At 36.9% G+C, this 25,852-nt stretch overlaps 1 protein-coding gene across 5 annotated transcripts; it reads right to left on the reverse strand.

Annotated features, from left to right (window-relative positions):
* Nucleotides 1-257: 257 nt before the first annotated feature.
* Nucleotides 258-25,138, reverse strand: LOC117211329 (protein FAM49B). Of its 5 annotated transcripts, none has more exons than XM_033455071.1 (7): nucleotides 24,559-25,138; nucleotides 5,295-5,431; nucleotides 4,877-5,101; nucleotides 3,082-3,416; nucleotides 1,295-1,374; nucleotides 1,045-1,171; nucleotides 258-709 (listed from the first exon to the last, which is right to left on the reverse strand). In XM_033455071.1, exons 2-7 carry the CDS (start codon nucleotides 5,401-5,403, stop codon nucleotides 572-574), a joined length of 1,014 nt encoding a protein of 337 aa, XP_033310962.1. In that variant the 5' UTR covers nucleotides 5,404-5,431; nucleotides 24,559-25,138; the 3' UTR covers nucleotides 258-571. The 5 variants fall into 5 exon arrangements, with proteins under 5 accessions (XP_033310962.1, XP_033310981.1, XP_033310997.1 ...); XM_033455090.1 differs by lacking the exon at nucleotides 24,559-25,138 and adding an exon at nucleotides 24,336-24,393; XM_033455106.1 differs by lacking the exon at nucleotides 24,559-25,138 and adding an exon at nucleotides 10,781-10,802.
* Nucleotides 25,139-25,852: the final 714 nt, after the last annotated feature.

The following is a 25,852-nucleotide window of genomic DNA, read 5'->3' on the forward strand; positions in this document are numbered from 1 at the left end:
GGATGACAATAATAACTGGAATAAACGTCAAAAATCGCAATAATAATAATGATCGATAATAATCAAGGTATCATGTGTGTCTGTGTGTCTGTATGTGAGAGATAGAGAGGGAGATAGTAATATTATAATAATAATTCCTAAATGTTTTCGCACTCGTAACGGCGATAAAGGCATCGCTTAAGAACGAGTTTAGCAATTCCTCCAATGTTCAGTCGTTTCGATATTTTTTTTTTTTTCTTCTTTTTGCCTTTCTACGATTTCCCTACCTGTCTTTTTTACTTTTTTATTTTTTTTTTATTTTTATCTTTTTTTTTTTGTTAGAAGGTATGTAGAATTCGGCAGTTTTAGGGCAGCTATAGACTCGGTTACGAAAGACACGTTTTTAGTGGTCCACCACCCAGCCACGATCGGAAACAGGAGATTGCTCTTGGATCATGTGGAGTCGCCGAGGATATCATCTTCGATATCCTCGTGACGCTACACAAAATAAATGGCATCGCTCGTTTAGCTTCTGACATATCAGCAGCCAACTGTCTCAGCTTCTGATGCAGCAGCCACGTTGCTTCGGTAATCATGCTGCTAGCAGGTTCTTGATGTTTTTTGGTGTGTTCTCCTCGTTCAGGTGCTTGGTAGTATAACGGAGAGCGTTTAGAAGACCCTCGCTTTTGCAGGGTGGTTGATCCTTCAACAGCTTCACACAGCCTTTAACCTGAAAGAATAATATACTTTTAGTGGAAACCATACAAGTATGTGTCCAAGAATCTCGTGTTTAAATTCAATATAAAGCTTTAAATGATATGTATAATAATATCATAAATAATATAATTATAGATATACTAGGATTCTTATTCCTATAAATATAATCTAACCCGACGTTATTTCTGTTCGGCTATAAATATCTAGAATATTTTGTCCTTTCATCACGTATTTGCTACATATATTTTTAAAGTATTTCTTAAAATAGGTCGATCCATCAACTGACGTCAGGGAAATATTAAATATATCCATTTTTCAATACACGTAGCAATAAACGTTAATACTTACATCGACATTCGAACCCTTAACAAAGGCACCTTGGGGATGAACGTGATCATATAGGATCACTAACCCTACCATCACTCTCAGAACAAAGAGTTGAGTTTCCTCCCGTTGGAATTGCGCCAGTAGATTCCTAAGAACAATAACATATCTCATCTGGAACTGTTGTTGTTTCTTTATTTTTCTTTAGAAATCTTTTCCTCTAAACTAAGTGAATGTTCTTTCGACTCGACTGCCAGTTCAATGCATTACTTACGGATTTTCTAACATGCGCAGGCAAACCTTGGCCATGGTACCAAGCGTTTCGGTGATGTTTTCGCGTGCTACATCTTCGTTCTGAAACAAATACGAAATATTTGAAATTTAATATAGTACAAATTTTCTACAAATTACAATAAAATATAAATATTACGGCAATAGTATATCATACTGCTCTATTCTCGATACTTCTGTCATTCTTTCTTACAGCTGCCACCAGCTATTGTAACGATAATCGTCTAAGGTGAACAAGGAATTGTAATATTATCAATACGAATGCGGATACGAATCGTATCGATCTATCGTACGTCGATTATTCTAAACTTCTATCGTGTGTTTTGTACCTATTGTCTGGCTTATTGTATCGACATAACGTAGAATTGTTTGGAACAGTCTTGTTAAGCATACACATACGAAACTTGCACTATCCTTTTATGCTTGCATTAATTATTTAATTTCGTAGCAAAAGGAATATCTGAGTCAACAAATTACGCACGATAATATACTACACAGTATGAAAAATGCTTCTTCGTAAGCTGAAGGCTTACACAGTATTTAATAGTACTTACTATATCGTAAAACGAATAACCACTTCCTCTGTGGTACCAATTAAAATACACATCTACAGATTTATTGCGAATGAATCTGTTATCCATTATGCGGGTAAATGTTCCGAGAACTGTTTTACCCTGAATCACTTGGAATAATAGCTTTTAATTTTCTGCTTCAGTGCCTGTCATTATTTATATCGACCTATTTTCTTCGTACACTGTCCCTCCGCGCGTTTCGTGCCGTTAACGAAGCTACCCCGTTTTAATATTTAGACGAGGAAACGCAACGTTCTTTTGTCCTCCTCCAAAATGAAGACGGGATGAAAAATGGAAAGTTAATTATTAATTACGAGGCAAGATATAAAGCAGAGTGTCTAGTATTGCGTAGAGTAGAAAGCCAACTATATATATAAACACACATATACTCTATGCGTACACACGTGTGCTTGAAGAATGGATTTTGCGACAATACCGCCTATTCAGTGTTGCCGAAGCAGGTAAATTTATTTTCAAGATTCTACAGACCTTTCGCGTTTCTCTTCTCTCTATTGTAAGTTACCTTTTTGCTCGTTTACTCCCGGAAACAAAGTCGATTTTAAAGCACGTTAAATGATTCAAAGGCGATAAAGCTCGCGAAAATTGTCAGAATTTTACTTGTTGCTTGAAACAACGTTCCACAGAATGTGCACTTTTCCTTTGCCCATTATAATTTGCCAAGTCCTTTTCAGGAAACATTTACGTGACATAATGTATAAAAGAGCTATTTAAATAACTTTTATTACGTCTGAAAAATTCTACGCATAAAAGGTATGAAACTTGATTACCTCTACTTTTACAAAATTGTTTTCTTCGTTTGTGTCGTTTCTATTTATTTGACTATCGTAGTGTCAAAAATATGCAACGAAACATACTGTAATTATATTATGAAACAGACATTCAGGTAGAAAAATGTTTATTCTAGTCAAACCACAAAATCCTAGTAGTCATCCAAACTGGAAAGAAAGAATGACAAGTCGGAAAACGTGTATCTTCTTAGGAAATATAAGCAAAAGGATTTTTTCACAAACGAGAAACGATATTTTTCGTTTCTATTACAAAGTACTAGTTTCTATTAATTCCATTCAATCGGAATTCTTGGCAATCAATATCGATTGGCGTCCGGATGGGTCGATAATTGTCGAGAAACGGTGCATAGATAGGGGAGAGTTCAAAAAGGAGAAACAATACCACTTACGTCCATCAAGAAAGTAATGGTCGCGTGACTCAGAACACGAAGCATGGGTGTCGCGTGGGCGTAGAACAAGGACATTCGGTTGGCGAGTTCATTTCCAACCACGAGGTCCTTCTCGGCGTTTTCCTGCCGCGCCAGGGATGCTCTGGTCAATGTTCTTCGATAATAACTGAAGTCGTTCTGAATAGCGGGAGTCTTCATCTTGTGTTCATCGAACTTCAAAACAAACTCCAGAATTTCTGCCAGCTGTTTCACCAAAGCCTGCTGAGTCTCGAGATGTTGGGTCGGCGAGAGGTTGCCAGAGCATAGTTCACCCAGGATCTTTGGTACTACCTTTTCTGGAAAATATCAAACCAGTTGCAAGATGAACCTTACGGTTCCTAAACTCGAACAATTTGTTCCTTCTCTTCCTTTTTTTGCTACTTCGTCGGATGGTTAAGAATTCTTTTCTGTTTACTACACGTGTGCAGAATTATCTATGAATCGGTTGCCATGGTGTTTCAACTGATTTTATTAGTTAAATAAAAAAAAGTATTACAAAGATAAATTCGCTGACATCGTTCGTAGACACGGTTCGTTGGAATAAAATTAAGAATTTATTAATGCATAAGGAAACTTCCTTTCCATAAAAAACTGAGATCACCTTGCCTCTTTCTTAAATGATATTCGAAATAAAAGAGGGACACTTAGATAAACAAAATTTTTATTCCAAGCTGTAGATTTATTTTTTCACGTGAAATCACTTTTTCGCTGATCGCAAGTTACATGATTGCCTTGTCGTTTCAGCACGAAGCATTCGTCTTTTTACTATTAGCTCTTAATTTACCTGACTAAAATCTTACGTAATAATAAGTTATGCAAAATACTAGTTTCAAACTGCACAAGAAGAAATATTCAAATTTCAAGGAATATAAAGGTCAGTAAGCAAAAAATGTCGAAGAAGTTCGTTTTAACTCTTTACCTTATCCTTTTTATTACCGAGTTTCCAGATTTGTTTATGAAAGAAAGATTCTGTCCAGATGATATGCTTCTGGTATTAATAGTTCACGACGTGGCGAACATTTTCACTTCCACTTGAATAACTATTACTACGTTATGCAAAATAAAGGCAATAAATGCCCCTAAAGTTTATAAGCGGTTGCGAGTTTCGCTGGTGCCGATGCAACGATATTGGATTTCCAATCACCGTGTGAACCGGAATATTCAGGCTACATTGAGGCTAAACAACAATCCCTGGCGATTCGTTGCTGAACCAGTATCGACATTTAGGTTCTTACGTTCTTATTTAATTTCAGCGAATGACATCGTAATTGAAACTATACAAAAAATAAATGAACTGATAGTTTTTGCTTCAGAAAGAATAATGGTCAGTCTTCGAGAGGAAAATTAATCGTGTCATAGGAGAATTTATTTGAATAAACTTGCGTTAAGGTACCCTCGCACAGCCAGTAGCCTTGTGGATCCGCAATTTTTCAATTACCCACGATAACATATACATATATACGGAAATAATTTACCTTTATGCTTACGTAATCTTCTACTTGTTTATCGTATAAGATACGACATAAGACACCTCTGGCGTTTTACTATTAAATATTTATTGACTATTACATATATATATATATATATATATATATATATATATATATATATATATATCGTGCTACTTTAAACAATCAATTTTGATAATATCGATAAACGTTCCGCTTAATGAAACGAGGTTTTATAAAATGGTCTAAGACGTTTCAAAATATAGGAAATGATTAAAGGAATATGTATATGAGAGATTAACACTCACCAAGTTCCAATGAAAATTCATAGAATCTTTTGAGCTTCGCAACCAGAGGGGCGACAGTCAGATAGGCTTTTCGTTGACATTCCTCCGTGGGCGCCGAAATCGCCTCTCTGATTTCTTTCCCTGCCCCTTTGTAGCACTGAATCTCCTCTAAGATAGATTCTGAATTTTTCAGAACTCTTTGCACCGCTTCAAAGGTCTCCCGCTCTATCTCAGAAGGTTGTGCATCTAAAAAAATTTGATAAGAGCCAACTATTAGTCTTTGAAAACAAGCTTTCTTCACAAACGTCAAACAGTACGATATTGCGCAACGTTCTGCGTTGTCAAATAAAAGTTGGAAAGCATTGTAAACGACAAATTCAACGTGCAAGAACTACGATCGAAAGGAACGTTTCCGCTCGAGTGTGCTTGTCGAACTTACTTTCGAAATCCAAAAAGACATCGTACTTTTGAGGCGTGCAACAGGTAGACTCGTCTCGAGCCAAAAGACTCAAAAGCTTGCCCATCTTCAGTCTGATACTTCTTTTCATTCAGTATTATTTACAAAATGAAAGACATCTGTAACAGATGAAAACACACATATTAAAGTCTCCTTAAATTTAACAGCTCGTTAAAACGAAATATCACAACCTGCTACTCGCTTTTATCTACCCAACAAATTATTTAGTCTCCTTTTAAACAACTTATCGCGTTTATCCTTACAAAAAAGTTACACGTAGAACTGGAAAAAAATGGTAGAGCTTTGAAATCGGTCTCTAATCAAAGTTTAATCAAACTCTAGCGAGAGTTTCTCCATGATACGAAGTTTATCTAAAGTTGGAATATCACGAAAATCGAGAACACTCTTGGGAAAACTGGTTGATGGGTATATCACGAGGGTAGAAGGACGGTCGAACGAGTGCCAAAACCTATCAAAAACAGTCTGAGTGGAAGAGAGTGTGAGACAGTTGGCCTGGCGTTCGGAGTTTGCGTCGTTACTGCACGGAGTCACAGCGGAATTTGAATTTCTGACTCGATCACTGCGCTGATCCGCGCGTACATGTCGAAGTGTTAATTCCAGACAAACTACGCGTGCTTGTACGTACATATATACGTACGTGTAAGTGCACATTAGGCAAGCCGCGTGTCCGTATCGGGAACGCAGAACGAATGAGTTCTGCGAACTCGTCAACGAGGGATGAACCTTCTGTTAATTTCAACTAATAGAGTTAATCTGTATTGACCTTACCTGGAACGGCTAAAGATTTCAAGGACTAACGCCTCTCGTGCGTATCAAGGCCAACTTACCACCGTAAGCTTTGATTGATTTTCACCCTCAACTTTTACCCTCGTTGGGTCATAGGTAATATCATGAGATTTCGGAATAAATACTGGTTACCTTATTTAATCTTAAAACTTTTAAAATTTAGCGTCTCATACCAAACGTTTGCTTGATACTGTAGACAGTAATAGAATTAAAAATTAGACACATATATATGGAATAGAATAAACAATGTGAAATGAGTAAAAGATTGTGTGAAAAATGATATGGAAATCAAAAGGTTGCATTTTTTTGGGAGAATAAAATAAAATTCGTACAATATAGAAGCTAATAAATATCTGCTTTCCGTTAAAATATTTATAATCTTTATTGACTACCACCTATCGTGCGAGTATTCGTTAAAAATCTCTAATTTTCATTTCTCTTATAGAATCTTCTCTGCTCGTTATTCAGGCATTCGGAATTAAGATACGTATTATGTATTTAAACGCCGTTTATGTCCTTTATCGCGTGAAACACAGAATACTAATTAAAACGTAATGCTCTGATATTAAATAAATTAATCGAAACTCTCTGGCGATGATGCTACTTGAGGTTAAAAGTATTTACTTTAGAAGCATTTATTTCAAAGGATTCGTTGGTATAGCAGAAAATTTTGCGTTTGTATTCAATTCCTGGACTGAAGATGTTTCAACGTAGAGAAATTAACACCAGTAGAGGCGGAGAAATTTGTTCCGGTGGTAGAAGAGAAACTCGAGTTTTGGATGAAAAGCAATTAGAAACGAAGAGCTAGATAAAGATAAGTTTAAATTACCAGCGAAACTGGTTTGTTAGTTCTCCGTGACATAACAAGAGAACCTTATCAACTTTCCTTGCAAAAGGCAATTAAGTTTCACTCGCGGAATGCAATCGTACTTGAATGATGGAATGAGAAGTTCCTTTATCGTGCAACGTGTAATCAATGATACATGGTAACGATAAAGTCCCTGACAAATGCTGGAAACGCTCGACGAATGCTTGTCACACACGTGAGGGGACAACGATCGAGTTTGCTAGATCTAAAATTGGGCACGGAGAGATTCCAACGTACCGGCGAATGTCTCCGTTATTTTTAGCAGAAAACGGTGTGTCTCGTTAACGAACTTCTCTTGTCACGTTGAGCCGCTTAGATCTACCTAATTAGCCAGCGATCCTTCGCAAGATCAGTTCCCATTCGTTCCTATTAAAACTATTTACATAGAAACAATCTATCGTAAAGCTATGTATTATCCGTTTCTTCCAACACGGTGCTGGCTCGATCGCGTATCGGATGCAATCCAGGATAACTGCCATAAATGCGATAAATGTTTACGTTGAAAATTCCACCGATGATTCGACGCAGAAGCGTATCCGGGATCGCAAAATGTTATCACAGTAGGGATACGATAATCTCCGTTTTCGTACCATCGTAGGCTAACGAAACGATTCTTGGCCGAACGGAGCGATTCCCTCACGATCAATCGTACAAACAAACCATTCGAACCATCTGACATCGCGTTAACTGAATCACCTCGTGGCACGCGTTCTGGTTAGAATTAAAGCACAAAGAAAAATCTATCCTCGAAGAAATAAAAATATCTATACACACAAATGTACGAACAGACAAAAAATAATAAAATAGTCGGAAGAACCGGCAGATTCTCCTGTTCGAAAGCCGAAAAGAGGATGACAACGATTTAGTGACACGAAAGATGATTTTGTTAATATGTGAAAAAGTTTCCTTCAGAAACTCACCGTGAAGAAGAGTCGGCGTGATCGCGCTCGAAAACGCGAATACATGACGCTGACAGGTGCACGTCGAAACCTGGGGATGGTCAACAAGTACGCGTACCGAGTGCAACAACTGTCATTCAACGGACGGCCATGTTGCTGTTCGTAAGGGGTTGCGTTGTGTAGTGGCGCGGTTCGAGCCCTCTCCTTATTTGGTAAACGACAGTGGCGGCGGCACGTTCGCGCGAAAAATCAATGAGGTTAGTTCACCGGTTCATCCTCACGGTGACGCTGCTTACCACTTATTTAGAATCGCAAAGGATTTCGAAATTTTCTGTTGTTCGAATAATCGACAAAATTTGTAGAACTTTAGAAAAATGTTAAATGAAAGAATGATCTTTTAATGGTACATAATCGGTTCGCTGAGAATTTGCGAAGAATTATGTCTTTAGATACAAGTAATTTACAGTAACGGATAGTTTAACATCGACAAAAGCTATTATCGAAGTTCATATATAATCATGGAATTTTTTATCGATATTACGCCAGACTTTTCGTGCTCAGCACATTTGGTAAATAGTTTAAAAGCTGTTATAAATCGGAGCGAATTAATTTAGTTTCAAAATATAGAAAGTTTAAAATTATCGAACATTTCCTGTCTTTTTTCTACCGCGTGTAATTTTACGTCAATATTGTGGAAACTTTAAAAGTTATCTACTACATCTTTTATCTTTCATTGCTTAATTTGGCGGAACTTACTTAAGCCAGCTTTAATTTTTGATGCGTTTAAAATTACATTAGATTCTAGAGTGCAAGCGTATGCGCAAATATGTAGAATTCAGATACGACCTGTGCACGAATAAGCGAAAGAATGCAAAGAGGGTTTACCTAATAAATAAAAGAATATGACGATGAATAAATAAAATTTAGAAGTAATTAAGGCATCGAACATCCTTGTTTTAATCTCCAAAATTATCTCCAAAGCACACGTTTATTTAATCTTTTTAATATTTTTGAATCTTTTCCGACGTTTGTCTAAAGTATCACCACATTTTTCAAATATACATCGATCGATATATCTTTTCTAGCATTCGATTCTTCCCATTAAAATTGTAAATTGCAAACATGTCGAAATTCCCTGTGCCTTTACTGTCGGATTATCGACGCCGGTACGGTAACAGCTCGCATTACAAAATACATTTATAAATTTAGAAGTCCTCTAGAAGTCGTGCTCAACTCATCTGTGAGGGAGTACGATCCTCATCTTTTTTCATCGTAGACTGTAGACCAACGGATTGCTAGTGACGGTCAAGATGAGACTCAAAAGGGTGAACAATATCTACGTCTCGTCTGACTGACAATGAATATAGCCTGACCGATTTACCAGGAATCAATCGCGTTAATGTTTATACAGCTTTGCCTAGAATTCTCGGGTCAGTACCTTTATGGGTTAACGCTCGTGGGGTAAACGAATGACATTGAGATGGCAAGCCATTTATGGACTACAAGAATATTCGTCTCACTTGTTACTAAACTTCTTTCAGAGAGTTTCCTTGAAAGTTTTGCATTTCTAAGAAATGATTTGTCGATTCGATGATCGTAGAAAAGTTTTAAAAATGTTCCTTTTCACTACTATATCGAACTATATCTTTAAAATGAAAGAATAATAATAAAATATAAACATATTTTTATAGAAAAAGTAGGAATATTACTATCTTTTCTCTTTAACAACGATATAAACGGGAACTCGTATTTAAACAACTACATATCACCCAATCTTATAGATCGTTATACATCGTGACACGTTCAAACAAGATGTGGAAAGATCGTTATTTGCTTCAAGGAAATTCTGTGTCAAGAGAGAATTAGTTCGTATGATCTATCGGATACTGAAAGAACCAATGACGTGGATAACCGTCGCGATTTCACTACCATTTTTTCGATAAAGCAGTAATCGTTGCTGACATTACACAAACCACCCCACGCTTCGCAAACCTCACGTGCATTTACTACTTGAAATGCGTGTGATAGGGCGAGTCTTATCTGCAAATGTTTTCTCTCACTGTATCGCAAAAGTACGACCGCGTTCCACAATAATGTATGCACCACAAAGTGTTTCTTTCCATTTGTCCATGCACAACACAAACCGTGAAAGAAATTAAGGTGCCTTTGACCAGATATTTAAAAAATTTATTTTACACGAGATGGATTTTTTCAAGCAGCCTTTGACAAAAATAAATTTTGATCAAATTATTATAAAATATTCGTTTAAGTTGTTCATTCGGGTCAAAGATGTAGATAGAATTATTAATTTCTATCAAAGTCTGAAACGAATTTCGGGAAATATCTTTATTATTCGGTTAAAAATCAATTTACTCATAGCAACCGATGTTATCGTTATAATCCCAAGACTAACTACTAAGTCTTCGAGTTTTTAAAAATATTGATAAAATCGATATTATATGCATAGCGTATTTTAAATTAATGCCCTCGCGTATTTTAACGACGTCAATCAGCATATGCATACGATGCGTTAAGATTCATCAAGATGTAAGTCAAGCTTTTGAGAATCCAAGTTCAATCATATATTTCAACTTCTAAAATTATCATTCGTTTAGTTTCATAGTTAACTAAAAATTAGAATTTCACTCTTCGCCATGCTATTATATCGTAATTACAAAAAATATATCGAACTTTTTATTATAATAAATTATAGAGAGTAGAAAAATCTTACACCTTATCTCTGGTGTTTGGTCTTTCTCTCTCTCTCTCTCTCTCTCTCTCTCTCTTTCTCTAAGTTATTTATTATAAAACAGGAAACAATGGTTATTTAACATGAACTTAATGCAGTGATGTGCTTTAACTGACAATAACAATTAACAACTTACGACACTTTCAAAAAGAAAAAGTCTTACAACACTTCTCGATTCCGCACTGTCAACACTGTTCTCTTCGACTCTTCTTACAACTCTACTCTCCTCGACTCTTCTTACAACTCTATTCTCTTCGACTCTTCTTACAACTCTACTCTCTTCGACTGTCGTTACAACTCTCTGTACAACTCTCTAGCGACTACCTTTTATACTACGTTTTGGTATTCACACAGGTGTGGGTGACTATGGTCAAGTACACCTTCCTTAATTAAGAACTACGGGTGTATGGCCCATCCGTTAGCATTTATATTGCTTTTTACTTGGGGTTCGTTGGATACTACAAAATTCCAAATACTATTTTATGGATATTACCAACAAACTGACTTATATCACTCTAATTCTCAACAGAATACGTAATTATGTAGTAAATAACAAGCATCCTAATTTACGTGACAAAATTTCTGCCGAAACGATCGAATCACGTTGTTATTCCACGTACATATTCTTCTTTGTTCGCTTGTCCCTAAAGTGCAAGACATTTAGTGTTTGTTTAGACCATCGTCAGTTTCCGCGATGCATCGTTCCAATATTGTCGCGGTGTCGTGATTTTTGCACCTCTTTCAAGTACACGATTGGATAATCGTCGGAAACCGTGGGCGAAGATAATCGACGTCTATTAAAGGCCTTTTTGTGCATCAATTCCAGCAAATCAATTGAGACCCTCACCACCTCCCACCATGACCCTCCATACGGTCCTCTCGAGCTCCCCTTTCCTTCGGTCAACCTTAATTTTCGTCGCTGCGACGATAGGCAAACCGACAACCATGATCACGATGACTCTGCTACCAGTTACTTATGTGCTCACGTACTTACGTATGTACATGTATAGACACTTGTAACCCGCCAGATATTTTATGCGTCAAATGTTACCACGACTTATGACTGGTACTGTCTTTTTCTTCCACTCCTAGTTCGCCTTTATTAAAAGAAATTGCTCACCAGAACGGCTTTTGTCCGTTTCACGCGTAATGTTCTCTGGATAAACTGTATGACGCAGAGTTGTCTAATAAGCAGGTTTATCGAATGGAAGAAAGTGAAAGAAGCTAGGGTATAAATTGGTTCGATTTTTCTAGCAGGTCTGTAGGAGTACATATCCAACGCTTTTTCGTGCTACCGGTTGCACATTATACTAATTGTTTTTTCGACCAATCGCGGGGAGACGTAATCGCAAGGTGAGACGTCAACGGTGTTCGTAAATCCCCGTTACGATTATAACAATCGACACCACGAATTGATCGATCCCCCGATTTCCGTTGAGATAATAGGGGTGATTGAGGTTGTATAACACTGTGATTCACAGAGTTATAAATTATATGTTTCCAGCACTTAGATTACACTGACGTAGAGAAATAAATAATTAACAACTTGTCGCACGAAGCTAAGATAGATATGTGCGTTAGAGCAGGTCTCTTATAAGTGGATTCAATGTATTAGTGGACGTAGCACTATGAGATATTTAGGAGAGGAAATGTATGCTCGACAATACCGAGACCGACTCTCGCGTTATGCTTAGACTGCCCCGCTGGGCATTAGCGTATACTTAGTAGTTGACTTTTCCAACGATGTAGAAGAAGTGAAGTTGAGTGACGATGCTGTGTCGGAGGAAAGCTAAGGATGGGTGTGTCTAGCGCGCGGGACCATCGGATTTGTTGGTGCCGATGTTAGTTAAGAGAGTGAGGGAAACAGGTTTCGCTGTTAATTGGTTAACCGAAGGGTCTTAACCGCCCTCGAGAGAAAGTGGTTAGTGGGAGGAAAGTTGCAGCGCGCGTGAGAAAACTAACTTTCCCTTGTCCCGCCGTGGTAGACAATAGTCTTTAGAAATTCTTCGGACACAGATGTTTGTTTGTTTTGAAGGACCTTAGCAGGCAAGTGACTCGGGTTTATGACGGGTGCTTAAGGATATTGAGGGTACGCCGTACGGAAAAGCGGACATCTGGTGTCCGTCTGGCCCGCGGTGTGTGACCTGGGCCAGGCAGAGAGGTCCGGCGTAACACTAATGGCATAATCGGATGAACGTATAATCTAAATGCATAATTCAGGATTTTCAGTCGATAAAACGATTTGGAAACATTTTTAGTTTAAGGTATTTCGTATAAAGATCGATTAAACTTCGTTCAAAATGATGTTCGGTTGACATTTTATGAAAACGACATTCTGTCGCCACATATTTCTATATTATCTCTCAAAGCGAAAGTGTTAAATACTATGACAACCGATGGTGCTACGCTGGGGTCATATGAGTATTAACTATTAACGTTAATATTATTTTTTTATATCAGCTTCGAAGCAATGCTGGTGTGTGTACGAGCGGCCATTAATATATAATTACTGTTGTTAAATTTTCTAAACACCTCTTAGAATCCCTGTAGACTTAAACAAACGTTGTACAATCTATCAAATGAAAATAAAATATTTGAAGTTATTCAACTTCTCTATAAACCTAACTCAAACTATACTTTATTAAGTTGACGGAAATAGTCGGTCTCTAATTTGCTCGAAACTATCCAGTCGTCGTATTAACGACGCTTCTTAATCGAAGCGTAGCATAACTAATCGTAAGACCGCGAAGAAATAGCTTGGTAGTGTATGTTAAGCGCGTAGGTAAGCACGCCACTCATTCCCGAGTGGCTGATGAGTCGGGATACGCAGCGGCGTGCGTGCTTAATAAGGGAAACGTGTGCGCAAGTACGTACGCGGCTTAAATACCAGGCGAGTAGCGCACGTACCAACGACGCATCGCCGCGACATGACACGTCGCGATATGGTAACGCACGCTTGGTCTCCTCGACTCCTGGCCAATCACTAAACCAGGCTAACCATATCGTGCATAGCTCGGTGGCCTCCTTAACAACCTGAGCAAATTAATCGCGGAACACAGCAAGGATCAGGGCCACCGGGGACGAGCACGTCGCTTTAAAAAGTTATGCGACTATTAAGTCGAAACTGGCACTGAAAGTGGCGCGCATGGAATACAAGAAAGAAGTCTCCCTGTCTGCTCGGAAGAAAGATGTTCAGTGCTACTTTTGCTTGTGGAAGCTCCTTGAGCTTGCGGGTTGTAGAGTGGAATCGAAACAGTTGCTTTCTTTTAACGAGGTATAATTTGTTCGTTAAAGTGACGTTAATGGAATCGTTAATTAGCAATTTAATCCCCTCTGATACCATTCAACGTGTACGATGCAATAACGTCTTCTATCTATTCAATAGTATAAAAGTATTAAATATATGTTCAACGAAATTGTTTCGACACATCTAGTAGAAATATTGTGCTGGCAGGCAATCTATTTATATTGATTATTAGTTCCATATCCCCTATCGGAATATAAGTAACTGCAATCGTATTGCATGAAGCGAGCATGTAATCATATTATTTAATTTCGTTCGATATTAGTTGGATTTGAATTGTAGGAGCGTGTTCCGTAAGTAGATACCTTCTTCTCATTTAAGAATTATGAGGAGGTATGCATCATATTTTTGTCGAACGTGTCGCTGTTTATTTCAATTTGTTTTTCCAAGTTTCTTAAAAAAAATTATCTGTAAAAGTGTGTCTCTGCAACATTACGAGTTGACGCTATCGTGTTAAAAGAAAATAATTAATTGACCTATGATACTGATCACTCTGCTGCTGCTTACATACGAGTAGAGTTAAGGTCTGTTTGACTCATTCGTACCAAGACACTGAAACGTTAAACCAACTAATATCGTTGGAAATTTTTTTAGGCCATAGATATGTCATAACCAGTACGTCGTATCGTGCAAGTATGTGGTCTGTGATATCTGGAAGGATATAACGTACTAATAATTTGTACGTTGCAAAATTCTTATCCCAAAAGTTCGTACAAAATACAAATACGAATTACGAACGTAACGAAGAATGTTCTTATATTAAACTACAGAATTGCTTTTTCTCATTCAAATTAGATAAATAATTTCTAGAAACTCTTATCGATTAATTTTCTCCCTTTGTTTTGTTCTCTAAAATTTCAACTTAAATAGAAGCTTAATATTATAATAAGAAACTTAAACATTAAAGTAATGGAGGACATTTTATAACAATAAAAAGTTCAAACGATTTAGAAACCATTCGCACCCGCACGCACCATACGAAATCTTTGAGCACGCGAGGCTATTATTGTTCAGTGGCCCTGTCCTCCTTAAGAACGAGGCAAATTAATTAAAAGCGGCAACGGTGGAAAGAGGAAATGACCGAACCTCGGATTATACCGCAATTCCTATGTGAGCATTAATAACGTGTCAAATTAGATGTCGCTAAATCATGCATATACCATCATTAATTTAACTTTGTTTTCCCATACGAAAGAAAAGGAAGAGAATTAAAAGCTACATTGAACAAATTCATCTAAAATAACATTCCGACTTTACCAATAAATATCATATAGCAGTTTATCGATCAACCATGATCAATTAATCAATTATCGTGCGTCAGTTAATCAAATTAATTCCATCATCCTATTTGCCCTATAAAGCATCAAACCGCTTCAGAATCTCTAAATTGAATTTGTTTGGCGGCCTGATCGAACATCCTGTCATAAACCAAGCAATTTTATACACGTAGTTTATGGATTTCCAATCTTATCCGAAAGTATCCAATCTGACAATGTTTCGGAGTACTCGAAGGGGTGTACTTTATTTACCGATTTGATATAATGCGATTGTCCGCTGCTCTTAGTATCAATGGGAAGTTGAGACCGACAGTTCCATCAAATCCATCGCTCCATTAAAATTAGAAGTTTCACGGACGAATTACCGATATGGAACAGGGATCCTGCTTTTCCCAAAACGAGAACATCGCGTACGAGACGGTCTAAAAGAGCCAGACTTTCTATTTCGTCTATTCCAATATAGTATTGTACTCTATACATTATACATATGGTGCAGGTTCTCAGATAGTTATAGATATACATATAATAGAATATCACATAGTTGTTAAACAAGATTTACTTCTTGAGAGTAGTTTAAAATGACTCAACTTTAACAAAAGACTAATTATCTGACACCTCATTCTTTCGACGAGAAACTAAAGCCCAACGTTCGACCATGAAACCATGAATCTAGTCGTGAGTCAGATAGCTTTCAGCACGGACAAGATGCTCCATTTTTTGGAACAGATTCCTGTAATCACGATTCAGATCCTAAAGGATGGAGTGATAAAGAATGAGTCGGTGGTTTTGTCACAACAGAGAATTAGCGAGAGAGCTGTCATTGGGTACTCCTATTTCTACTATACATATATCTCTATGAATAACGTACGTGTGATAGTGCACGTGTTCGTATAGCGAGAGAAGGGACGAAGAGAAGAAAGGGCTGTCGTGCTCGTAGATGCATAGATCATTTCAAGATTCAATGGTTAATCTATCCTTTTTTCTCTTCTTGCATTCTACTCTTCTTTCTTTTCTTTTTCTTTTTTCGTTCCTTCATAAGTGGATGCATGTAATCGATTCAACGAGGTTTAAGTTTCTGTTTCGTATCTCGGTACTTGGGTTACGTGATGCAGAAGCAAAATACGATAGACGTGAAAGTCTCTCACGCTGTACGTTAATTTTCCGTAAGCTATCACATGACAATCATGCGAACGTGAAACATATCTGAAAGGGCGATACCCTGGTAAGAGCGTTTTAATTATTCAGATTCGGAGCAGAGCGTTTCTCCTCTCGATGGAGGATGGGTTGAACATTCAGGAAGAAAGTATGAATCGTTTAGATAGAAAGTAAGCAGTGAAGTATCAGTTACGTACCGATTACGGTATTACACGAGTATTTGAGGCTGAATAATTTTTAAATAATTACAATCACGATTCACCTTTAACAACTATTTTAATAGACGAATCGAAAGACGTTAGAAATTTTATAGGTAACCAGCAAAAATTTATATAATACAATTAAAATTCGAAATCTATAACTTTTTAGTTTAGGAACAAATTGCAATACGAAACTTTCCTAAATGGTAAAATTGTTTAATCGAATGATGTGGTGGACCCAAAAAAAAAAAAAAATTAAACATTTAATATATCGCAGAAATATTTTATATCTGAAATATTTTAAAGGAAGCAAATTTCTTTAAAAAAATTTCAATGGTTACATAATCTGTCATTGAATAGTATGGCTTTTATCAGAAATCGCACGTACCACGGATATTTTTATGGTTGCTTACGCCACTGGCCAAGCAGGGGGGATATCGTCATATCCCGGACGAAGACAGGAAACCTCCGAGCAAAATTCCCCTCTGCTCGTATGCACGTTTGCTTTGACAAACCTCTCTACATACATACGTATATGTGCACTTGATTACAAATGAAGCAAACAGAGAAAAGGAGTGAACCGTTATAGAACGATCGCGATTAGTTGACAGCGATCGATCGACATCTGTCGTCTGGGCAGAAAATATTCAAATTCGTAGCATATATCGCCAAGTCAGTGGAAAATATTTATAGCACCTATACAGAAAATTAATCGCACCAGTTATGTATCGGAAAATTATTGACATAGACAGAAATATTATATTTACATTCTATGGTACTTATTACCTGTTTATAAAATAATCGATAGTATACACTCTAAGGGCAAAATACTTTTTTATACAACATGAAAGCGTGTGTCGAGTTAAATTCAATCATGTACGATGCAATGATTTTTCAAGGTAAAAGATCTGATAAAAATAATCTCTTAGTACAAAATGCGTATCATAAAATACATATGTACGTATTGGTTTCTTTCATTGCGAAAATTACTATTTTATTTTGAGCGTTTTTGTTTCAGCGTTGATTGGTGATAATTGGTATATGCATATATATTATGCATACAACGTACGCAATGAATTCTTTTTTTGTACTTTAACTTCGATCCAGTGACTTAGTCGTATCTCTTTACTCCTGACATCCCGTGTTTTTATATGTTCATTTTCTTACGATAAACAGAATTACGTCACGGTGTACGAAGCACACACGTGCGATAGCATGTAAGTAAATACTTTCCACACACGTGATCACGCCACATCCGCCTATACGCGATACCCCATAGAAGGATGTTAATGCTTGTTTCTATGGTTACCCATATTGAAGAGTCTACGGTATTTAAACAAAGTAGTACCACCTCTATCAACACGATACGAATTTCATTACGTTCCACCATGCGAATTCCGATGTTTCGATCGTTTTTATTTCAGCTACGAATCCAATTATTTAAATGAAATATCTACCTTGCACGAATACGAAATATCCTCCTTTACAATTATAATCGAAGCGTCTGATACACGACGTTACAGATTACTCGCGAGCTACGTGTCTCAACGAATTACCATATAGAAAAATTGTAGCAAAAGCTGACAATATCTTGCTGTGTTATCTTTCTGTTTCTAACTTAGGTACTAAAGCGAGTTGATAAGTTGATTGCTTCCGGTCAGACTTCATAAATAATTCAATTAAAATAATAAGTTAAACATGCAGGATATCCTACGAGCATCCGTAGAAATTAAACATAAAAATAGACCCACAAATGATCTATTAAAAGATCTTGATAAAAATGTGAAATTGAGGGAAATAATAATTTGCTGCTAATGTCAGTACATGTCATATTCTACTGAAACTACACACTTCTCTATCATTTTCAACTATAGAATATAATAGTTAAATTTATATGGAAATCTATGGAACACACTGTATATTTATACATTCAGACAGTCTTTATTAGATGAACGTTACATTCGATTAAAGTTCATTAAAGTTGCATTTCTATCATCTTAATAATATTCCCCTCGTTATTATACACGTAGAGGTACCAAGATTTTAATATTACTTTCAAACAAACACAGCTGCACAAAATCAATCTTTAGATCAAAAAATCAAATCGAAGGAATAGTTGATAGAAATTTCCACAAATTTTTTACATTTTTAATTTTTACCGTATGAAGATCTATGTAGATGTAAGATTTATGTAGATGATCTATCGTTCAATTTTAGATAGCATTTAGCGACCCCAAAATCGCCAAATTCCCCATTGGGTCAAGGGTATTGACCAGGAATGCATCGACATGCGGTACCGTTCGGCGAATCAATTTCTACCTGGAACAGCAACAGCCCGATGGAATTCGATCGATGAAATTCTCCGTAGTTAGCCAGAAAATGAGTACACTGCCGTGTGGCTCTATTATATAGTCGGAATCAATACCAATTTCTAGCATGCACTGCTTGGGTCTCGATGTAACTACAAATTGAGGAAGACTCGACCAACTACGTATACACACCAAACAAGCTCCAAAGTTTTGCCACTTCTGGAAATTTGTATTCACGACCGTTCGCCTGCGAGACAATTCCATTCGAACGAGATTCATCTCTCCGGGCAACAAAATTGTTGCTTTTCCCCCAGTACCTACCTGTTGTTCCTTTGTTCTAGTTTTATTATAAAATATTACGATCCTTTCAACCCGAAAAGACACATAGTGATCTCTTCGTAGCATTTTAATTTTATGATCTACGTCTGTTTTTATTGTAATATAGTAATTTGATATTAACGCACAAATACCTGTATTACCGTAAATGTCAGGGTTTAGGTTATTTGTTTTATAGATTTTTTGTAAAATGTATTCGAAGAAATGACGAAAGGTTTTTATAATCAGAATGATTACGACGAATGAATTATCGCTCATTAAATACCACTGGCACAAGATCAAGTTTCTTCAAGATTAAAACATATCCACATAAACTAATTATCAGTGACTTTAAAGAAAAGAATTTGATTAGCTCGTACGTATTCGTAGAAAACAATGGAATAACGGCGATTTCTACAATGTTGCGCTAATTAATCTTCAATTTCGTACGTACATAATTTGCAACCTTTAATTAATAAGAAATATCTTGATTTTATACAGGGAAAAGATCTCATTCGGTCTTGATCATGAAGCTATTGTGTGCTAACATTCGTCATTAACCAAATTTCTCCTGTGTTCGATTCTTCTGAATCCTCGTTAATCGTTAATAGAAATTCTTTCGGTTCCTTTGCACTCCGTGCGGTTTACTGTTCCTCCGGTTCCGTTACTCGACCGATAAACATTTCAGGAATATTCCATTTATAGCGATGTATATACAATTAAACTTACAAGTACTGCTTGTTTCCACAAAGGATTCAACGTTTTTAATCAGCATACTGAATCACAAGATTTAATTAGAATCGAGACGCAACGAACAAGATTTATTGGCAACAAATGAAGAATACAGTTCTTTGTAAGGAACTCGTGCTTGAAAGTTAAACTATAAATATGATTAACGTAACGATTGAGTGGAAAAAATGTAGTATGATCTGTGCGACGATGTATCATCATGCCTTGCTCAATTTTTTCAAGAGTTTAGATTCAATACCTTTCTTCTTATACTCGTATCTAATTGGTAGAGATCGGTGAGAAAATAATACTATTTTTAACAGCATAGGAACATTTAGATCGTGCATGTTTGTGCAAATTCATATTTTTATAAATAGAACACGAAAGAATTGAACCTAAGCAGATTTACATGTTATTTACGAGTAACCTTCCTCTCATTGACTCAAATAACTATTATAAAATTATTCGAGTCATTTTTCCGTTCTAGCAGACACTTTTTCCTGCTCAACTTAAAATACACAATATTTCCACATTCTTCCGTTACTGTATTAAGGTGTATCATAATATGAAACAAGGTTGAATTTTTTAAGGCGTAGAAGCTTAGCTGAGGACAATAACCCTACCTTACCCTATAACGGGTAGTATACTTTATCATATACATTTTTGTAATTTTAAGTATCGCAGCCACTCTAGATTAAACTATCGTCCAGTTGAATAATATGTGGAAAACGCTAGAATCGTTCGGTTTTTTTGTGAATGGTTACGGTTTACCATTTTACGGTTTCCCACTTTCGGTTCCCATTTTCGGTTCCCATTTTCGGTACCCGCAAAAGAGCGGATGACCTACTTGTTAATTGGTCGACAGATAGGACAGATAGGAGCGTCCTGATTACGAGTAACGTGCCTCGATAATCTAATAACGTATCACCGGTCATGGATCCATAAAGAACATGATGAAAATGAAACGAAGACCCTCTCAGGGTTCGATACTCGTTTGATGTTCGTCGTTGAAAAAAGTATCCTATAGAAGTTCGTATTTTATCGCGCACGATTCTGCACCAAACGCAACCTTGCTTTCATCGCCCTTTTTTCTCTTGTTACTTTCTTTCCTGACGCCTTTTTGCAGTGTATCGAGTACCGTAATTATGGCCGTGTTAAGCACTCTGTTGATATAAAAATTCGTCGTATAAAAACAGTTGATTGCAATCATTTTTATCGAAGTTACTCAAAACGCTCGTAAACTCTACTTTTTCTTCTTTAGAAAATTCAATCACGTATTTCATTTGGTAAGACTAAACATGTTATTTAAACATTATTACGAAACATTAGTTAACTAAGTGAAATCTTATACCCGGAAAAGATACGTATGTTGTAATGATTTTCATTTGCGTGACTTTAAGAATGTTTGCTTTATTTTTTTTTTTTTTTATTTTCGTGATAGATAATATAAATAACGTGGTGACTGCTGGTACAAACGCAAGCTGTTACATAACATTATCATATTTATCGTATATAGATAGGTTAATAAAAATAGTGTAGCATAGGTCAATAAAAATACATTTGTCTCTTATTCATTGGTAAATCAAACCTTGTTGTTTAGGTACTAGGAAATATAATTTTCATTTATCTATGTATTCTATCTATGTATCGTTTATCTATCTAAATAGTAATTTGTGAACTTACGCGCCTTTCTCTTCCTTTTTCGTGGTTAATAACCCGTGCAAGCGCTCGATCGATTACAAATTTAATGATGATTGCACTAAGAAAATATGGGATAAAGCAAAACACGGATAGGAAAACACGATAGTACATCGTCGACAAAATTCAACACGATAGGTAGAGAGTGCGTGAACGAATTTTCAATTAAAAGGAATTAACGATAACGAGTTCGGCGAAGAAGAAAATAAAAAGTTCCGTAGAGGGTTCGAAATAATAACGCATAGGCAATCTTCGATGCACGCTTCCTTCTTCCGGCGTTCGAACCAAAACAGAATTTCAAGACAGCGCGCACAAGGAAATAGAAAGAGAACGAGAGAAAGGGAAGCGAAAGAGAAGGACAGAGGGCAAAGTAAATGCGTTTAACGTTTTAAATGATCCGGAAAAAGCAGAAATTAAGCGAGTCTACTCGCAATTAAGAATAATTAACGATAATCCGTTCGGGAGAACACGGGTTCCTCGCGGTTGTACGCGCGAGCGCGCTATTTCAAATTCTCCAGGTTCTGTCTTGAAATCGTCTTGAACGACGATTTGTCGTCTGGCAAATCGACATCGTAGAGGACGTTAGTATGAAATTGAGCCGTCTGCAGCCTCGTGCGAATTTATTACGCTCGCCTCGAGTTTCGCGGTTTCGTTTGTCCGGCTGATAAAAAATTTTTCAACGTGAAAACAGCGCTCGCGCGTGCATCTGGCGTAGAGATTCCCTTCTCTCTCTCTCTCTCTCTCTCTCTCTCTCTCTTTCTTTTACCCTCTCGATTCATCTTTGTCTCTCTCGCTCGGTTCTCCATCGAGCATTAATGACTCTGTCCTTGTCTCTTCGAGAGGCCTGATACGCACTTGACTTCCACGCGGAAACGAATCGTACACGTGATACAAGAGCACTTCCGACGACAGAATAATTCATATATACATAATTTAGCTGAAAAACAAACAAATCATCGTCCCGTTTTCACCGTGTCTCGCGCCGGAAAATCGATTGTTAATGCTTTCGCGCCTCTTCAATGGCCTGAATCGCGTGATCCAACAGCGTTTGCAAAATATACGTGTGGGTATTAAGCGTGTATTAGTAAATTGATCTGTCTTGGTGTAGAAGGGAAATTCGATTTTAAACATTAGTTAAGCGGTAGCTTTTATCTCTATCTTACGTTAGTTTTGGTTACTAGACAGCAGCTATAATATGTATTTGTATAAAGTTGAAAAAAAATTGGTGTTTAGCGTGTAAGAAAAGATATTTCTCAGAATCAACGATATTGCTCGTATCTGTTCGAGTATTTATGCTTCTCAATGCGCGACGTGTAGGTATTCCATATACAAAAGCATAAAACAATGGACAAGAGATGACGAAATAATTTGCATCGTGGGCAAGATGACGAGACCTTGCATCTGTCAATCATTTCCGAAACGGCAAACATACTGCGTTGATTTGCAGTCGATGATTAACTGAGCGTGTTAGCGTTAATAAAACAATTTTTGTATTTGCTAGAAATATAAGTTAAGAAAACACCAGCGCGATGATATATGTAATATTCCATTTTCAGTATGTTAATTGAATTCAGGCGAAATTTCTGAGAATTAGGTGATTTGCATAGCTCTTCTAGTGTTACTTTAACGTACTTAAGATCAAGTTTATAATTTAATTGAGCCACGTTTTGTTAGTAGTTATGTTCAATCGTATTACGTTTATCTCCCTTTACTCTTGTACATTAGACATAATATGTGGTAATATGTATAAAGTGCACACTGTTACATACAATTACTCGTAATTTCTTCTAGACATGATACAATAGCAATGATAAAATTATCAATCAGTATTGTTGATCTAAGTTACAGTATCGAAAGAATATGATGTATATTGATACAATTTCTAGATAAATGATATTTTTAAACTTGACAGATACTTAGAATGTACCTGTAAACAAGTTTATCTGAATTTATTTAAAAAAATAAAATATTTTATCTTAAAATTAGTCGGTGCTGTAACAAATATGACTTATATTTGAAAAAGTCTGAGCTGCGTTCATCAAAATATTCAATTGCATTGTCATATATTTGATTCGACGCACCATCACACGTTAAACCTTCGTACAATAATTTTATACCATTTTTCCCTGTACGGTATTTCTCATTAATTTTTAATTGCCTCGATCCTCCTGTTTCGCCGAAAATTCCAACGAAAAAATTATATTTTATTTTCCTTCTATCTTTTATCAATATGAGTAATATCATTTATCAATACTACCGTATTAATTGATAAAATTCACTTGGGTAAAAGAATTAAGTGTCTCATCCGTTTTCTAAAAGTCTTATCGTAAAGTCTGACAAAATTAATTAAAAGAATCGTTACTTTTGCAATTATTATTTTCCAATTTTTGCAATATTTTCCAACCAGTCTTCTACCGTATCAACTGCAAAATTTATCCCTATTTCTAGCCCAACCACGCAAGGACAATACGATAGTACAAATACGACAATAGGTATAAAAATACTCGTCACGCTCTGAAAACGGTTTCTTTGACGAATCCCCGGTATTATCCGCGGCGATTATCGCAATTTGCAGCAATTTCTTCAATCCGCACATAATGACCGTTGGCGAGGTGCGCGTCTTGCAACGAGGAATCCTCGCGAAAACTGCACGACCCTATATTCAGATGCGTAACGAACCAAAAGGAAAGAATAGAGAGGAAAGTTTATTTACCTTTCGTTGAAGCGCAAGAAGGCAAAGCATGACTCAACGGGCCCGAATTATTATCTTGAAGAACGTGCGTGCGTGCGGGTGTGTGTGTATGTGTGTGTGTGTGTGTGTGTGTGTGAGAGAGAGAGAGAGAGAGAGAGAGAGAGAGAGAGAAAGAGAGAGAGAGAAAGGGAGAGAGAATAGCGGCTTCAAGGGAAGATGTTCTCGAGTGTCGACATTGTTCTACCTTCGTCTGGTTAATAGCCACTTCCGGTTATCCAGGAAGAAGTAACCCTCTTCAGGCTTGGGCGGGAGAGAAGAGCCTTTTTCAAAAAGGAAAACGATCCGCCTCTTTCGCGCTGACCCAAAAGGTCTCCGGTTGCCGCGCGACGATAAGCTTTTATCACTCACAAAACACGCAGCACAAATTCGTAGAATGTCTCAATACAGATTTCCTTGTGTCTGGTACTAGATGTTTGTTTTATCTTGTTTACCGATGCGTCTTGGGAGTTTCTAACAAGTTCGCGAAAAAAGAAAAACGAAGGAAACTAAAAAATGGTACGAACTAACGTTCCTCTCGTTCTTCCCTTATTTCCCTCTACCCCTTTCCCTTATTCGCTCGATCGTTTTTCCTATTTATCTTTCAAAACTGTTGCAGACTGTCGTAAAGAGTCCCCCACACGAATGTCTCTATATGCGAATCACAGTTCGTCGGAAAATTCTCGATGGAAGTTTCTCTTTCTTTTGAGTTCCAGAAGTGAGATTTATGAAAGAAGAGAACACACCGACTGCGCTCGGCCGGAGGTTGATATAACACTGTCAAAGCAACGGCGTGCGGCAAACGACGAGACAGTTTCACCGAGAGGCCAGTCAGCTGGTGCTCCCCACTCTTGATACGTCACTGTGTACACTCCTCCGTCGTTCTTTACGGATTTTCAATTCCACGGGTCGTTCTCTCCTGTGATTTCGCTTATATAGAACCGTGATGGAGCTCATTGTCCATCGGGGGATTGGAAAACGTGTCTCTCGTGTCTCTCGCGACCCGATGTAAAAATTTTGTTTCTACCAGTGGCCCCGTGAAAGTCTCCACAACCAATAAATACGTTGATTAACGCACGCTTTTACCTATTCGAACGGTGGATTAGATTTTCACCGCAACGATATTAGAAACGATCGTTCGGTTTGATTTATGCGCCATACTCGTTAATTTGTTTCATCGGCTGCAGCATGAAAGTCTACACAAGTAATGAGAATTTTGATTAATACACTGTAACTGTATAATGCATATAATTCAGTCGGTGATATAGAAAGAGGAAAGATCGTCAATCTTATTGCTTTTAATGCTACTACAATTTTCCAATAAATATTTATTTAATCGTAAAATTATATTGATATTCGAAATAATAGATTACATGAAAATTTATAAAAATAATGGGATTCGAACAAATACGCGATTATGCAACGAAGATTAGTCTGTATTTGTCATTTTTCTATCGGCTTGATAATATTAAAAAACGTATATTCGAAACGATTTTATATTT

Source organism: Bombus bifarius, unplaced genomic scaffold (genome assembly GCF_011952205.1).
Source record: "Bombus bifarius isolate JDL3187 unplaced genomic scaffold, Bbif_JDL3187 scf7180000007970, whole genome shotgun sequence".
NCBI classification, from domain to species: Eukaryota; Metazoa; Arthropoda; class Insecta; order Hymenoptera; family Apidae; genus Bombus; species Bombus bifarius.